The sequence below is a fragment of the Solenopsis invicta genome, chromosome 6 (genome assembly GCF_016802725.1).
Source record: "Solenopsis invicta isolate M01_SB chromosome 6, UNIL_Sinv_3.0, whole genome shotgun sequence".
In the NCBI taxonomy this organism is placed as follows: Eukaryota; Metazoa; Arthropoda; class Insecta; order Hymenoptera; family Formicidae; genus Solenopsis; species Solenopsis invicta.
In genome coordinates, this window is record NC_052669.1 from 12,111,588 (window position 1) to 12,129,711 (window position 18,124).

Genomic DNA, 18,124 nt, shown 5'->3' on the forward strand with positions numbered 1-18,124 from the left:
CGGTTATACAACACCAATACAAATTAGGACACATTTCGGACTATTCTTGATAGAAATTTAAAAAACTTATCGGAGTACAAGAATATAAATGTGAAGGTTCTTTATCCATCGTTTATTTCGATCATAAAGAGTCCTCTTGAATGTGCAACTCCTAAGCGGAAACCACACAAAAATGTGGGAGGATGGTCATCCCTCTATGTCTGTAGTGGTCGAATAAATGTAAGAAGGCAATTAGATTGCGCAAGGCGGCTCTTCTTAAGTTCAAACATACAGAGTTACAACGGTCATAAAAGTCATGATTTTTTGGACGGTTCATTTACACCTGAAGAACTTACACATGCTCTTAGAAATTTGCGAATGAATTCGAGTCCAGGCTTGGACAACATAGATTATTTCATAAGAACAAAATTCACCCCACTCCTTAGGTACTTCCTCTTATGTATTTATAATGTATCTCATTGCATTCATCCTTAAAACAGACGGTGTAAAATTCCGTCCAATATCCATTGCATCATGCATGTGTAAGGTTATGGAAAACAAAACAATAGATTGATGTAGTGGGTTGAAGTTCATCATAAACTCCCGAACTCTCAATACAGATTTCGTAGAAATAGATCTTGAACAAACAATTTGGCCATTCTCTATGACAAGACATTGGGAGGAATCCAATACGTCACCACGGTATTGGTTATTTCTCTAGACATATGTGTAGCGTACGATAATGTCCTCGTAGATATTCTAATTGACAAAATAACCAGATTGGGAATTTCCTCGGGAACTTGTAACTTTGTATATAATCTCGTATCGGCTTGTCAGGTGTGGTGCAGATATAATCAAGATTTTTTGGCTGTACAAGGGGTTGCCACAGAGAACCCTCCTGTGTTATGCCCCCTACTGTACTCAATATACGGAGCTGATCTAGAGGTCGTCAACTCCCGGACTTGCAAATTAATTCAGTACGGAAATGATGCTTGTGTATTCTCATCGGTTAGTCCAATTGAGGAAGGTCTTAGAATAATAGAGGAAGCCGTGGCTCATATATCCGGTGTCTTGGACTCCTTCGGACTGACGCTTGCCGCTACCAAAATAAAGCTATGTACAAGATGTGGCAGAAAAGTAATGATTGATTTTTTTGCAACAATTTGATTTTATTTTTATACATTGTTACCCACCTCAAAGCAGTTCCCTTGGGCAGCTATATATCGGTGGAGATGTTGTTTCAAGTCTTCGTAGTACTGCTAAAAGGCCTCAACTGGAATCACTTTCAGCTCCTCGGTTATGTTCTTTTGGATATTATCGATAGTATCAAGATGACGTCCTTATAAGTGGTTTTTGATCTTAGGGAACAAAAAAGTTACATGGACTAAAACCCGGTGGATAGGAGAGCTGGGAACCACAAAAATCTTTTTTCGTCAAAAATTCGTTGATGGAAATGGTCATGTGGCAGGAAGCGTTGTTATGATGGAGCGTCCAAATGTTCACAATATCCGATTTGACGCAAATCACTCTTTTTCTGAGTCTTTCAAGAACTTCTTTATAAAAAATTTGATTAACAGTTTATTCTGGAAGTACAAATTCTCTGTGAACAATCTCCCTACTGTTAAAAAAAACAAATGAGCATGCACTTAATTTTCGACTTGTTCATTCGAGCTTTCTGAGTCAAGATTTTTCAGTGTACCACTCTTCACTTTGACGTTTTGTTTCGGGATCATATTGAAAAATCAATGATTCATCACCAGTGATAACACGACTAAAGAAAGAGATCCAAAAGAGCGTAACCAAGGAGCTGAAAATGATTCTATTTGAAGCTTTCCAGCAATGCTATAAAGACTCAAAACAACGCCTCTGCTGATGTATTGCTGCCCAAAAGAACTACTTTAAAAAAAATAACATTAATGTATAAAAATAAAATAAAATTGTTGCAAAAAAATCAGTTTCATTAGTTTTCTGCCACACCTCATATATTTAGCAGGGATGACAGAGCTTTCAGTACGTTGGATCGCAGAGGCGGGGAGGGGGGGGGCATATAATAGACGAGTTTATTCCATTAAGGTACAAAGAAAAAAAGATATTTAATTCAAACAAAGTTTCTGGAAGTAAACTTTCAATCTAATTTGAAATGGTCAAATCATATTAATTACATTAAACAAAGATGTATATGCCCAATTAAAATAATCAGGTGCCTGGGTCATACGCGGTAGGGGGCGGACCCATGTTGCCTCATGATGATTTACCGGGTACTTATTAGATCCAGATTGGACTATGGCAGCTTCATGTTTCATAATCTATTCAAAAAGACAACTTCGCAACTTGATAGAGTCCAGCTGCGTTACGGTCGGTCATGGGTCTGAAACAGTCCACTCCTATAAATGTTGTTCTGAGCAAATTGATCATACCGAGAATAAAAGTCCTTTACCATTTTTTATTATTTGTAATAGTTACCGAAATAAAAATTAATAAAGTTTGGAAAATAAGCACGTATTTTTTCTGCCCACCGCACGCAGGGACGCCCGTCGGTCTCCAATAATAGGCAGCCGCAGCAGGCGGTGCGGTAAGGCGAGTAAAACAGCCATTGCTGCTTTTCCCTTTTTACCGCACCGCCTGTCGGAGCTGCCTATGGTTTGGCGACTGACAGGCGGTCCTCGTGTGCGGTAGATAGGGAAAGTAAGTGCTCATTTGCCAAGTTTATTAATTTTTATTTTGGTAACAATTGCAAATAATAAAAAATGGTAAAGAACTTTTATTCTCAGTATGTCTTGCTCTATCAACCCACAAAAGCAAGAACGAATATTTTGTGACACCCTGTATAAGCATTTGCCAGAACGAATTTTGTCCCCAAACAAGTTCAAGAATCTAAACTCCGTCTTGCTACTACGACAATTTATGAATCTGGCATCGTTAACGTTAACCTCTGGGTAAAACATGAGTCTCATAATCTTCCAAAAAACACAAAAGAGTATTTCCCCTGGAAAGAAAATGCGCTTTACTTTCTATCTCTCGGAATGATGGTATAAGCGAGGAATTGCTGATAAAGTTTCTAGCCGCAGGCATCTCTGCAGTTCCCTATAGACCTTGCAGTTTTTCCAACAGCGGATGTCCCTCATATGTTATCATGCGTACCAGATAATTTTTACACAAAAACTCGTTGATGGAAATGGCTATTTGGTAGGAAGTGTTGTTATAGTAGAGCATCCAAGTATCCACAATATCCAATCTGACGCAAATCAACCTTTTTCTGAGTCTTTCAAAAACTTTTTTATAAAAAACTTAGTTAATAGTTTATCCTGGAGGTACAAATTCTCTGTAAATAATCCCCCTACTGTTAAAAAAAATAAATGAGCATGCACTTAATTTTCGACTTGTTCATTCGAGCTTTCTGAGTCGAGATTTGTCAGTGTACCACTCTTTACTTTGACGTTTTGTTTTGACAGGATCATATTGAAAAATCCATGATTCATCACCAGTGATAACACGACTGAATAAATCTGGGTCGCTCCATATGATCGTCGTCATAGCTCGTATCTTGTACTCGTAATTAAGGCACTCCTTTATCGGCTTACCAAGAAAAAAAAAGAGGACAATCTGATTTGGATAGCGAGACATGCGGGTATCCACAAAAAATGAGCGTGCTGACCAGTTGGCAAGGGAGGCCATACGAGAAGGACGCACAATATGGAATCCCAATATTGGAATTTAGAAACCTCTGGAGGGAACAATCGTATAAGCTTTTCCACTGGACGAGGAAAGAAGTAGTAAATAAAGGAACGGTATATTGTCGAGACTCTTTGGATAAGTCAAGATACAATTGGTTCAAGGATTTTAATATAAGAAGGGCAGTAATGTCGATTAATAGGCTTCGCTCCGGGCACACGTTGCTTAGGGCAAGCTTGTCTCGTTTCAATATAGTAGACTCTCCAATGTGCCTGTATTGAGATGAGAAGACACCCAATCATGTGTTTCAGGGATGTATCAGGTATGGTAATCAACGGAAGATCCTTAGAAGTCAATCCTCAAAACAAGAGGTCTTTTTCCTCACCCTGCCGAGTATCTCTTGGCTACACTCGATTATGACATTATAAATGCTTTGGAATCATTTATATGCTCTATTGATAAATATATTTAACTTAAATCAGAATCTTAAAATTATATTAAGTTTATGTTTATAATGGGAGTGACTGTTAGTAATTTTTAAGATTATTCATTGGTTATTTTATGTGGTATTTTCCGTTCATCCTTTACAGAATAAAATAAATATATAATATTGATTGTACATACAGTACTCTACTAGAGTAGAAGGTATGTATAAGTTAAAAAGAATAACAAATGGAATGCTATTTGGTACCTTGATATTTAACATTAAACTTATTAGGTAAATAGGCTCAAGTAGGGAAGTCTTTTAATGTATTTGCCATGAAAACGTGCGTAGGTGTCAAAACAAACATGTACAATTTAGTTTCATATTAATTTATGTTAACAAGAGGAGGATCAGGTGAGTCACCCTGGGATTTTGATCCCAATTTTTTTAGTTACTCTAGAGACAAAAAAAAGTTTACGTCTCCCGGCGTTTGATCGAATAGGCCTTAGTTTCAAAATAATAAATTTGTGAAAATTAGCCATACCGCGGCAAGCCATATGAGCTTTTCCGGTAACTGTTTTCCCAACCAGTGCAGTCGGCTCCGTGCGTTAGGTGCTTGCTCCACAATCGTAAGATCCGGGTTCGCTCCCGGATGTGTGCAATATTTTTTATTTTTATTTTTAATAAGTGTATTTATTTATCTTGATAATAATGATATAGTATGCAAATTTCTAAAATAGAAAATTTAATTTAATATTACTTTTTAAACATTAATTTAAATTTAATTTGAATTCAAGTAATAATATTTGAAATAATAAATAGGTCATAATAATAATACTATATAAGTTATTTGAAATGGATAATATATAAAGGCAACGTACTTAAATTTTCAAATTGCTTACTTTAAAATTTAATTGGAAATAATATTAACAGTATTTTAAAATTCTAGTTTTTAAAATAATTAATCGTAGAAGAAGAATACCAGTGTGAAATTTAAACAATTTGAAAATTTAGATACGTTGCCTTTATATGTTATCCATTTCAAATAACTTATATATTATTATTATTACTACCTATTTATTATTTTAAATATCATTACTTAAATTCAAATTTCCTTCAACTTAAATTTAAATTAATGTTTAGAAAGTGATATTAAATTAAATTTTCTATTTTAGAAATTTGCATACTATATCAATATCATCAAGATAAATACATTTATTAAAAAATAAAAAAAAAATTGCACACATCCGGGAGTGAACCCGGATCTTACGATTGTGAAACGAGCACCTAACGCACAGAGCCGACTGCACTGGTTGAGAAAACAATTACCGGAAAGGCTCATATGGCGCGCCGCGGTATAGCCAATTTTCATAAATTTATTATTTCAAAACTAAAGCCTATTTGATCAAACGCCGGGAGACGTAAACTTTTTTTTCGTCTCCAGAATAACTAAAAAAATTGTGATCAAAATCCCAGGGTGACTCACTTGATACTCCCCTTGTAAGATTATTTCAGTTAGGCTGATTGCCCTTTATTATTTTCTTTTTTATTTTTGCTGACATCGTTTTCTTATTTTGTTATAAGCGCGAATAAACTAGTAATATAATGTCATGCGTACATATAGTGTCATATTGAAATAAACATAAGATAAAGTAGGTTGTGATCCACATAACATAAGCAAAATTATGATACGTTTCGTTATCTTAAATTACAACAAGGGACAAATATAACAGGCAAGTTTGATCAAACGGAGTTACTTTACAAACTCCGCGTACGTTGAAAATCAGACTTAAATAGGACGCTCTTTGGAGCGGCGTGCCATTCGGGTGCGTTGCGTTCGGGAGTACTCATAGTTTACTATCGTATTCCAAAGAGACTATGTAACAGGAGCCTGATAGGCTAGTTAAGGACTTTTCATTTAAGTCAACAAAAAAATCTGCTGTAAAACGTCATATCGTAAAGTTGGACATCTGTCAACAACATAACCTTAAAATATTAGCGATTTTGTATCAGCATCATATATCTTTTTTCGTGCAAAAATACCAAGTTTTAAGCCAAATAAGCGTCATTTGCGGGAGCTTTAGATTTACTTTTTTAATTTGACGAAATCTGTAGCTGAGGTGCATCGATTGCTTGTAGAAGCAAATGGTGAGACTGCCTTAAGTGAGAGAAGTTGCCGTGAATAGTTTCAAAAGTTTAAGAACGGTGAATTTGACGTCAAAGACAATGAACGTAGCAAAAGGCCAAAAGTGTACAAAGACGCAAAATTGGAAGCATTATTGAATGAAGATTTGTGCCAAACGCAAAAAGCACTTGCACTTACATTAGGAGTGACTCAACCAGCAATTTCACATCACTTAAAATCATTGGAAATGATTCAAAAGCAAGGAAATTAAGTTCCATATAAACTGCAACCAAGAAACGTTGAACGCCAATTTTTCACATGTGAAATGCTGCTTGCTAGGCATAAATGAAAGAGTTCTTTGCATCGTATAATCACTGGTGAGAAAAAAATAGATCCAATAATCCAAAGAAGAAATTATGAAGATCACTTGGCCATGCTTCAACATCGACAGCCAAGTCAAACATTCATGGAAAAAAACTCATGTTGTGTATTTAGTGGGATCAGCTTGGTGTATATTGCTCAAACCCAACAAAACCATTACTGGGGCTCTCTAATAAACACAATTGATGAAAGTGAGCCAAGTACTCGAGAAAAAACGCGCCCACTACTACTCCAGACACAACAAAGTTATTCTTCTGCGTTATAATTCTCGTCCACATGTTGCGGTCAAAACCTACTTGAAAATACTAAATTGGAAAGTTTTACCCCAACCGCCGTATTTATCAGACATTGCTCCTTCTGATTAATAATAATAATACCAATAAGAGGAAGAGGGCCATAGCGAACAGCCGCCAGTGCGTCACCGCGACCTAGTGAAATCTATTGTGACAGTGCCCTAACTTAAAGGTGCGCCAGGTCAAGGCTTTTGAAAAACCTTACGACCCGCCTGGGATCTAGCTCCCTGATTTGGGGTGATGAGTGCCCCTTCCATAAATTCTTGTCTGAGATGGCCGACAGCCGGGCAGTCACACATGATGTGCTCTGCCGTCTCGGCCGTCTCCATGCAGAAACGGCAGTCGTCATCCTCAATTTTGCCAATTGTGTTGAGGTGATATTTGAGTTGGCCGGAAAGAAGGCCTACCAGAGTGGTTAAGTCTCTCTTGTCCAGAGAAAGTAAATCCCGTGTTCTCTGTGGCAAATAGGTAATGAACTTTTTGGCCTAGGCCAGTCCCCTAGTGTTGCTCCAATATGAGAACTTTAGTTCGACCTCCCAGATTGTTAAGTGTCTTTTGATGTAGCTGGCATTGAGTCCGCTCCTTCTGATTACTACTTGTTTCGATCAATAGCGGATGGCCTGTCTAAGCAACACTTCACATTATATGAAGATACCAAAAATTGGATCAATTCGTGGATAGCTTCAAAAGATGAAGCGTTCTTCCGACGCAGTATCCGTATGCTGTCAGAAAGATAAGAATAAGTAGTAGCTAACGATGGACAATAATTATTAAAAAAAAAAAACGTTCTTTTACAATAAATGTTCAATTTTTGATAAAAAAACGGCGGAAACTTATTTATATTCCTAATATTAAAAATCGAGTTAGACTTAATTAACAGCATCAAATCCTAATAAAGCATTAAATGATACGCTGTCTTTTGTAGGAAATCCGCGTAATTCACTTCATATCATATTGACAACATGATATCAATCCTACATATGTTAGTCCGTAAAATTGTAAAGCAAAAGAAATTCGACTTCTAAATCCTTTTAAATGTTATATAAAGACAATTTTGATTGTCGCATAGAATTTTGCAAAAAAATAACGTTAAATATCAAAATTTTCTATTTGGAGTAACATTGTTTCTTCAGATAAAGCTACTTTTGAGCTAATTGTAAATGTAAATCGATATAATTGTAGATTGCGTGCCGCAATCAAAAACAACAGTAACTACATCCGATTACGAACTACAATAATACCAATGTATCCAAAATTTCGCATGATAATTATTCTATAACACACGCCGACTCAGTCAAAACACCGATCAACGTTAACTCATATCCGAACTGCGCACCTTTTGTCACCAAATTCAAGTTTAAAAAATTACACAAAACCGCCCCGACCGACATCTGTAAATTTACCACTGCGTGCTTGTAAATTTGCCGTTGCTCGTAGAAGTCTGCACTGAACATGCTGTTCCGGTCTAACGCTTTGTACGCGGTACTAAGTCTTGTAACTCGTATTAGATATCTGTCCGTGTCTCATTTATAGATAATTATAAAAAGTAATTGTTTATAATAAATCTATTTCTGTTAACTGTACACGTAATTTGTCTAAATTTCGAGATCGGATTCCGATCGTGCCCTGGAATCCCGGCGAGCTACGCCCGTGCACGATAAAGCAGAGTCATTACAAAATATTTATTCATTTCTTATGAATATATAAAAAAAAACTTATGTTTATGTTTATACTCGTATTTATATTCAATATTTATTTATTTATTTAAATATTAGACGTATTTATCGGGCATATTAGTTTATTCCGCTTTATGACTCGCATACCTTTTAGCCATTTATTATGGGATACCTTGTATATATTTTCATTTTTGATTATATGGTGTTATAATTTTGTTTTAGAAGTTATGTCAGTCACACTCTTATCAGAGAGGCTGTACGTGTATCATGAGTTTTGATAGGTCATTACCTACTGTTTTCTATATATTTTACGAAGTATAGATAGGATAATGATTTGTCCAGCTGACCTATCTTGTCGATAATTTCTTGCAATTCTAAATTCTTGTCGTTTTTGCCAAACGTTTCATCGATCCTTTTGCTCAACTTCAAACAGATCTCTTGCAATTGCTCAACTTCATAATTGACATATTCCACATTTTCCACCACCATTTTTACTTTGGAAGGAGTGGTGGTTGATGCCATAGATAACTGTAAGTAATAAGCAATTAATACATAGTTAAATGTATCAATACTATTTTGTAAATAAATACGAACTGATTTTTCAATCTCATCCTTTTCGGCTTTGAGATGTTCTTGGAAATCGTAAATTCTCTCGAGATTTTTTAAATTCGATCCCAAGTGCTCGTTGAACTTCTGTATAATTTTATGTTTTATATCCATTTTATTTTTAGGTCCTGCGCATAGAGAAATAATTTTACATAATAGAAATAAGAATTCGGACTTATGTCAATATAAATCAATGATATGGAATTATCAAATGCACAATACAGGAATTATAGGCATAAAAGTTACAAAATATTAAAAATACACTAAACAATATTACATTATATCAGACTGACAAAATTAAAATGCAAGAATAGAAGACCTATTAATCATAGCAATTCTTGTGCCGATTAAAAATCTTTAATTTTTACAATTTCCAACTCAAACTGCGCGTCGCATTTTGTCGGACTTGAACCACAGTCATAAAGTCGGAATAATAAAATTAATGCTTTATTCTTAAAGAAACTATATAATATTTTCCTCCCCGAAAAAACTGTTATTTTAAATATTGTAAACACATCCTAATGTAACAACGCTGCTAACAAAGTTTTGTTAGCAACGACGTTATATTAAAGTAGTAGTAGTAGAAAATGTGTTTTGCGACAGTCGAAGTAATTTCTGGCAGTCAGTATTTCTTCGAAATTTAAGTAAAATATATAAGATTCTTTTCGAAAACTTTGAATGTATCGTGTCCAGTTGAATATATTTGAAACATTTCGTGTTTACTTTTTGCTGTGTGATGTTTTATTTTGTAGATCATACACAATAATGCGCACAGTTGACGTTGGAGCTACTTAAAATATCAAATAACGTCGATTCGTCATTCAGACATTTTTTTCTTTTATATTTGCGTTTTATGTATCAAAATACACAGTTTAATACTAAACAGATGTAATTACACAAAATACAAATAGTTTCTTGTTCCAAAAACAGAATTTTATGATGAATCAATAGATAATTATTAGATAATTATTTCATTAAGAGCTTCACATTAAAAAAAGTTTTCATGTTATTAAAAAATAAAACGATTCATTATAAAATTCTATTCAATATTAAGAATAAAAGATAAACATTTTTATAAAGAAATATTTCTCTATTCTTTAACATTTAACATTTTTCTATTTTAAACTTATTTGGATACAAAATTATTATAGCAAATTCTTAAAAAATATTGTATTATTTTAGACTAAATAGACAAAACTACGCGTAAGAATATTCATTAAATGATGCGTTTCCGAGATTTAAGTATTAATGCAAAGATTTCTAAAAAAATAAATTATTTAAGAAACATTTTAACATAATACAGAATTTATTTTTTTGCTTTTTCAAATCTCCTTATGTTAATAATGAGAAAGTTTGTCTTGTTTTCTGTACAATTTTTAATATTCCTACATTTTGTTTTTTTTTACGGATGAAAGTTCTATCTTTTGTCACAATTTTTTGTATTGAGATGCTTTTAACAAAAGAAATATAATTTTCTACGTAAAATAAAATTTTTTGCATCATTACGACGTATAAGGTTATTGTACGATATCGGCAGTGCGAAGTTGCACAGGCAAGCGGCAAACCGGGCGAGCGCTCACACACACTACCAGGCAGGCAGTTCACGTATGTCTTTTTAAAGAACGGCGTTGATTGGATTAACTTCACTTAATAATTACTGCTTTATTAAGCATTATAGTAAAGTATAAGAAATTATACCTTACATCTTCTATAATTTTTCACAAATTTTCTAGGTTATATTGCGGTCTAAGTTTATTTTTGGTCTTTCTTTTACAATTTCGTGACATCTAAAATGATTAATTATTGAAATCTAAAAAATAAACTGAAAAAAGATTATTGATGAATATTTCGAGGTATGACAAACGTTTGGGTATATTCCTTAGATAGTCCAGGAAAATTCGACCAAAAAATCGTCAAAGTTCGGAAAAATTAGTAACAGGCTAAAAATTTACACACAGCTTGGCATTAGGATTGTAAATAATATGTCAAATATCCCCAACGATCCGAGTGCCGCTAGGTCAATTACGCGGGGTCAAAGGTCGCGAAAAACGGTTTTTTGCAAATATCTCGAAAACGGTGGACTTTTCGACAAAAAACATTCAATACTAACTTGTAGCTGAGATAATTTACTACAAAAATGGTCTAAAAATCTTTTTTCGTAGGAATAACCGTTTATGAGATACGAGGAATTGTTAATGACTCCGCACACTCATTCACAGTGCGTATATGTTTATATATACTATATAAGTATATATAAGTAGGAAATATCGTGGTAGTAAGGCTACGTTCCGTTTCACGCATAATGCGCGCATATGATATAATATACGTGACATATATTATATCATATGCGCGCATTATGCGTGAAACGGAACGTAGCCTAAGTTATATGTGCGTTTAATATAGAACTTTGCAGCTGTCATGGAAGGAATCTAGTACCTTCTCTCTTAGTAATACGACCTTGAAAACCAGCTGTCGTTTTTTCTTTTGTTAGGGAATGAATAGCCGTATACCTGCTTGGACCTTTCTCTGGAAGTAACGGATGCTCATCACTAAAATCTTAGTCATTTTCAAACGAATATTCGTAGTGTACGGACGTGTTCGTTACTTGACAAAACTTTTATATTTTGAGTGATAATATAAAAATGGAAGATTATTGTTTCATATGCAATAAATCGTTGTCAGATGGTGACATTTCGACTGTTGAACGTGGAATAAAAACATTGATTGAATCAAGTGTTGAAAGAGGTGATGGAAACATTAATTATTTAAAAGACAAAAAATCTGTGACTGTTCATCGTGAGTGTCGTAAAGACTATACGCGAAAAAGCAGCATTGTTGCGGTCAAGAGACAGAGAGATGCTGAGGAAGCGGGTACATCTCTAAGTCCACCTCGAGTTAGAACACGATCAAGTGGATCGTTTTCTTTTGAAAACTTGTGTTTTTTTGTGGTGAAGAAGCTTCTGAAGAGAGTGAGAAGAAGAAAAAACTTCAAGTTCGTCGCGCTATACGTAGTGTTTCGACATCTTCGTTTCAAAGTTCCATCCTTGAATTTGCTGAGCAGCGTGGTGATGATCTTGGAAAGGCTGTCACTAATCGATTAATGTATACAGAAGATTTAATTGCCGTTAAAGCCAGATATCATTTAAATTGCTTGATTTATTTCAAGAGATCCTCTACTGAAAATACAGCAGGTCGTCCTAAGAATGAAGATGTTATAGTTGCGATGGAAAATATTTACAATTATATTGAAAACAATGAAGACTGTCAGTTCACTATAAATGAGTTAAAAGAGATTTGCAAACGTGATCCTCCAGATGACAAAACAATTAAAATAAAATTAAAGGAAAAATATGGCCCTCGCATTATAATTACTGACAAAAGAGGAAGTTCTGCTATTATTTGTTTCAATGACAAGCAACATGAGATATTGACCAAGTCCTGGTACAGTAACAGAAAACAAAATGAAAGTGAAGAACGCTTACGAATCCTGAAAACAGCAGCAGCAATTATTCGTGAAGATATAACGTTTGGACTCGTCGATAATGAATTTTAGCCTCCTCCAAGTCAAATGTTTGACAATATAAACGATGATATTCCACATTCATTGACTTATTTTTTAGAGAAAATGATTTTAACAAAGAAGCGATGCAATGTTGATCGTTTAAAATTGACTTGTACAGCTATTATGTCGGCAATTCGTCCTACATCATTTTTTTCACGGTTACAACTTGACCTTGCTATTTTTTTTCATCGAAGATTTGGCTCTAGACGTCTCATTGATATTCTTTCATCGTTTGGTTTGTGTGCATCATATTACCAAGTTTCAGCATATGAAGCAGCGGTAGTACACCATCCTCAGCCTCATATTTTACCTCCAGAAAGTGGGACTTTTATTCAATTTGCAGCTGATAACGCTGATGTAAATGTCTATACAATAGATGGCCATAACACTCTCCACATCATGGGAATGATCAAAATTGTGACTCCAAAAAGTTCTGTAGTTTCTGAAGAACCCATTGCACGTGTCAGGACCAAGCACACTGCACGAGATTTTGCATATAAAGCTGTTGTACCGATACAAGTGTATGAAAATACAGAAGTAAGAGGATTGAGTAAAATTAATGTTGCAGAGTTGGCCAATGAAGAAACAACGAATATTTCATTTCTAAAAAAAATTGATATATTATGGTTATACGGAAAATTCCGTAATATCACGGAATTGCCAGGATGGAACGTATACATTGAACATCTCACTAGGAACATGTTACATTTTAATATGTTTCGAATCCTGTTTCTACCATTCATTCATCATCCAGCTAGCAATTATAACACAATTTATACGACATTGCACTGTGCCCTAAAGGAAGCAAAAAATCATGGCCATACCACATGTGTTATTACTTTTGATCAACCCTTGTATATTAAAGCGAGGGAAATAGTTGCTGCAGCACTTCCGAACTCTGAGTTATCACGAGTTGTTGTAAGACTTGGAGGATTCCACTTACTTATGTCTTATCTTGGAGCAGTTGGCTTAATAATGCAAGGAAGTGGAATTAAAGAAATTCTATCAGTAATTTACGCACCGAATTCTATTGATAAAATGCTTAATGGACACGCTTATTCCAGAGCTGTCAGGGGTCATACTCTGCTTCATCTTGCTTTAGCCATGATAATTTTGAAAGGGATTAACGTTGATGAAGAGATGGACGAAAATCTTCGAACTACAATTGAAAATGTGATGAATTGTACTCTATCATATGATGATATTGAAAACTATGATGAGTTAGCTGAGTCTCTACTCCATAAATTCAATGAAAAGCTTCATGAATATGAAGATCGTGGCCCTACAGCTAGACTGTGGGTACAATATTTCCAAATGATATCGATTGCTAAGGAGTTCATCAGAGCTGAAAGGATAGGAGATTGGGACAGTCATTTAAATAGTATATAGCAAATGCTACCTTACTTCCATGCTTCTGGACATCATAATTATGCTAAATCCGCACATTTATATGTCCAAGATATGATACAACTGGATAATTGTACTGAAAATGATTCTATAAAGAAGTTTAAGGAGAGATTCTTCACTATCAGACGTTCTAATAAATTAAGCTGTGGAACCTGGTCTGATATGATCATCGAGCAATCACTTATGAAGTCCATGAAAACGAATGGAGGTATAGCTAGAGGAAGAAGTACTCAAGAAAGTGTCCTGAGTAAATGGGTGTATGGTATGCATGCCATGAATAGTGTATGCGAAGAATTAGAAGATCTTTGTAATATAAAACTTGATACGACTGATCAACATGTCGATGCTAGAGATTCACGAGTGGAGAGAGATATTACTGATGTTACAAAACTCATGGAGTGGTTTTCATGCCACAATCCTTTCCCTCAATTTCCTCACATTATGTCTATATCAAGTGGGATTATCGGTGACGATAATATTAATTGCCACCAGGCTTATCAAGTTGGTCTTATTTCCATGGAAAGTATGAAAAACTTGACATTTGACAACATTAAATTGAAAAGAGCGAACAGAATAGCTTCTCTTTTAATGGTCACGAGCTCAGTTAAAGTACATGGTGAAAAAGTTGCCATTGATCCTCTATTATTGTTTCAACGAATCAGTATTACGAAACAGTTTGAAGATAATCTTCAACAATACTTTGAGTATGAGTTAGCTCCGTATCCATTGTCCCTTTTTGATGAGACTGGAATGCGCAAAAATAAGAAATCTTCTCTATATGAATTATTGGAACCAGTTGATGGTGAAGTTGATTATACTAATGTGACATATATAGTTGATGGAGGATATCTACTGCATCGTGTTTTATGGAATCGAGAGGACACATTTGATACTATTTTCGATAGCTATATAAATTATGTACGAAAACATTTTGGCCAAAATGTCATTATTGTATTTGACGGTTATAATGATCACGAAAATAATGTCAAAGCTTCAGAGCAGCGTCGTCGGTATGCTACAGCTTCTTCATCAGCTGATATTCTTTTTGATGCATCAATGACAGTGCCAACGAGTCAACAACAATTTCTTGCCAATGCAAATAACAAAAATCGTTTCATTTCAATGTTATCTGAAAAGTTTGAAGCAGCTACTATCTTGGTGAAGCAAGCAAAGAATGATGCTGATGTTTTGATAATTGAAACAGCAATAGAACAATCAAATACGAGCACTAGTATTATTGTGGGAGAGGATGTGGACTTGTTGGCTATATTGATTGGACGATCTCCTCAAAACATAATATATTTTCGTAAACCTGGCAAAGGAAAAGTTCAATCAAAAATGTATTCTTCAAAAAGTTTAGCTTCCTATCCTAAATGTCAAGCCTATATATTATTCCTGCATGCAATGACTGGTTGTGACACAACTTCTGCTCTGTACAACAAAGGAAAATTAAAAATTTTCAAACTATTTGAAAAAAGTGACGACCTCATTAATTGTGCTAAAGTGTTTTTAACAGCCAACATTGCTCCTAATGTTATTTTTAATAACGGTCTACATTTTCTTTTAGCAGTTTATAGAGCACCAAAGAATCTGAACTCCATTGATATTTTGAGATATTCAATCTTTTTTAAATCGACAAGATTCAATAAAGCTGTTCAATTAATTTCTCTTCCTCCAACATCTGCTGCTGCTCAATATCACTTTTATCGGGTATATTATCAAGTTCAAACATGGCTTGGAAATGACGCAATTAATCCTGAAGACTGGGGATGGACATTGAAAAATAATGTCTTAGAACCAATAACAACTCTGCTCCAGCCTGCCCCCGATGTACTGCTGAGTACGATTTTTTGTAATTGCAGGAAAGACTGTGGTTCCAATTGTGGATGTCGTAAAGCAGGATTAAAATGCTCAATAATTTGTAGTCACTGTCATGGCCAAGCATGTTTAAATACGGTTACACCAGATATTAATGAAGAGGAGATCAACGATGACGTGGATCCATCATCTCTACTAGAGCAATGTTTTGAGATCGAAAATTGAGGATGAGACCCTCAATGCACCCAGCTCATCATAAATTCAAAAAATAATAAATTCAAAAAAATAAATTTAAAAAATAAATTAAAAAATAAATTCAAAAAAATTAATTCAAAAAAATTAATTCAAAAAAAAAATCAAAAAACCGTGGATTAGGCCTACTGGGGATACCACGTATTTAAAAAAACGCATCTAGTACTCTACCTCTAAGGTGATGTGGAAGAGAGTGCATATAGTTATTAACATAACATTCGCGATCCTTTGGAGCGCTATATCTCATAAATGGTTACTCCTACGAAAAAAGATTTTTAAACCATTTTCGTAGTAAATTATCTCAGCTACAAATTAGTATTGAATGTTTTTTGTCGAAAAGTCCACCGTTTTCGAGATATTTGCAAAAAACCGTTTTTCGCGACCTTTGACCCCGCGTAATTGACCTAGCGGGACTCGGATCGTTGGGGATATTTGACATATTATTTACAACCCTAATGCCAAGCTGTGTGCAAATTTTTAGCCTGTTACTAATTTTTCCGATGTCGAATTTTCCTGGACTATAGAAAGCTGTTACAGTTCACTTAAAACAATAATATTTGACTATCTAAAGACGATATTTAATCATCTGTAATTGTTCCATGTGACGTTCGTAATTATTCCATGATAGTTGGGGTAATCACAAACTAAGTGTTTCGTTTTTTTATTAAAAGTTGATTTTGTTCACAATATATAAATTAATTTCAAATTCCCGCGTGGAAAAACGGTGAGCCCAATTCACGCAATGTTCCTAGAGTTAGTTGCCGCACTTTTCTGAATAAAGATTGGCTGCCTGCGCTTGCCGATCGTCAAGTCAAGTCCACGTTCGTCTGGTGGGCGAGTCGGTCGTTCAGCCATTATCCTTCAAGACGTGTGCGAACAAGCATTCATTACGATCAGTAATTTGTAACCACGTTAAAGTTTTATCTCATTGTCGTTCTGTCACTCTGTCAGAGTGACAGAGCGACAATGAGATAAAACTTTAACGTGGTTACAAATGCTGGGAAGCTCACAGTTTGTATTCGTAATAAAGTCAAGCGTGCTCAAGCAACTCAGAGTCTTCATTATAATCATTCACAACGCCGATGCACAAGCCCGGTAAAGAAAAATCGTGTGCATATACGCGTAAAAAAGGGCACCAGCTACAACGCCCTTCATAATTCACATGATCCTTCGAGCCAGATACAAATAAAGAGGTATAGAGATTACAGAGGCACATGGATAAGGAGATATACAGATTCACAGGTATCATAAAAGGTCAATTGGTAATAAAGCACATGTCGATGCACAAGCATATAAGCACAGCTAACAAACAGCAAGTACATCCAATAAGCAATAAGTACGCCCAAGCATATTTAAAGTTATAGTCTAAGGAGAACATTTGTCCGACAAGGATAGAAAATCGCCATGCGGTAGCTATCGAATCTTGCGCGAGCTTGCATATTCGTGTTCCCGCCATTTTGCAGTAGTGTTGTTTTCGAGCCATTGTCGTAAATCGCGGTGGGCTCAAGCCATTGTCGTCAATTGCGATCGTATGACTAGCAGTCGGTACATGTTATAATTAACGAAAACGTACGTCAAATCAGCTATTTCGCTCACAAGAGCACGAGTCATTTGCTACAAGGCAGTCAATTTGCTATAACCTCAACCTCTCACACAAAAATTAGTATTCAATATGAACGCGTTAACGTTAGCAGAAACTAAGTCTAAAAGAACGACCATACGCTCAGCAGCCACAAGACTTAAAACTTTTATCAAGAATTTTGATTCAAATCATGGTTTGCGGCATAAGGTCGCAAAACGAAAGAAAAAGGCAGAAGACTTATGGCTTCAATTTGAGACGGTACAATCACATATCGAGCGTTTAGAAAACGCAGAACCCGCAAATACAGATAAAAAAACTTTTTTCGAACAACAATCTGAACAACGTGC

General features: G+C 35.0%; 1 protein-coding gene across 6 annotated transcripts in view; it reads right to left on the bottom strand.

The window, feature by feature from the left end:
• The window catches only part of LOC105202859 (RAD50-interacting protein 1), a 141,699-nt gene that overhangs the window by 108,679 nt on the left and 14,896 nt on the right, over positions 1-18,124 (bottom strand). For 5 of the 6 annotated variants that reach the window (XM_039450920.1, XM_039450919.1, XM_039450916.1 and 2 more), the window contains 2 exons: positions 9,145-9,284; positions 8,840-9,078 (listed from right to left, as the gene is read on the bottom strand). In XM_039450920.1, the coding sequence (XP_039306854.1) occupies positions 8,840-9,078; positions 9,145-9,270 (365 nt within the window). In that variant the 5' untranslated portion in view covers positions 9,271-9,284. Of the gene's footprint in view, positions 1-8,839; positions 9,079-9,144; positions 9,285-18,124 lie in introns of those variants that run through there. The other variant, XM_039450921.1, reaches the window with a different exon arrangement.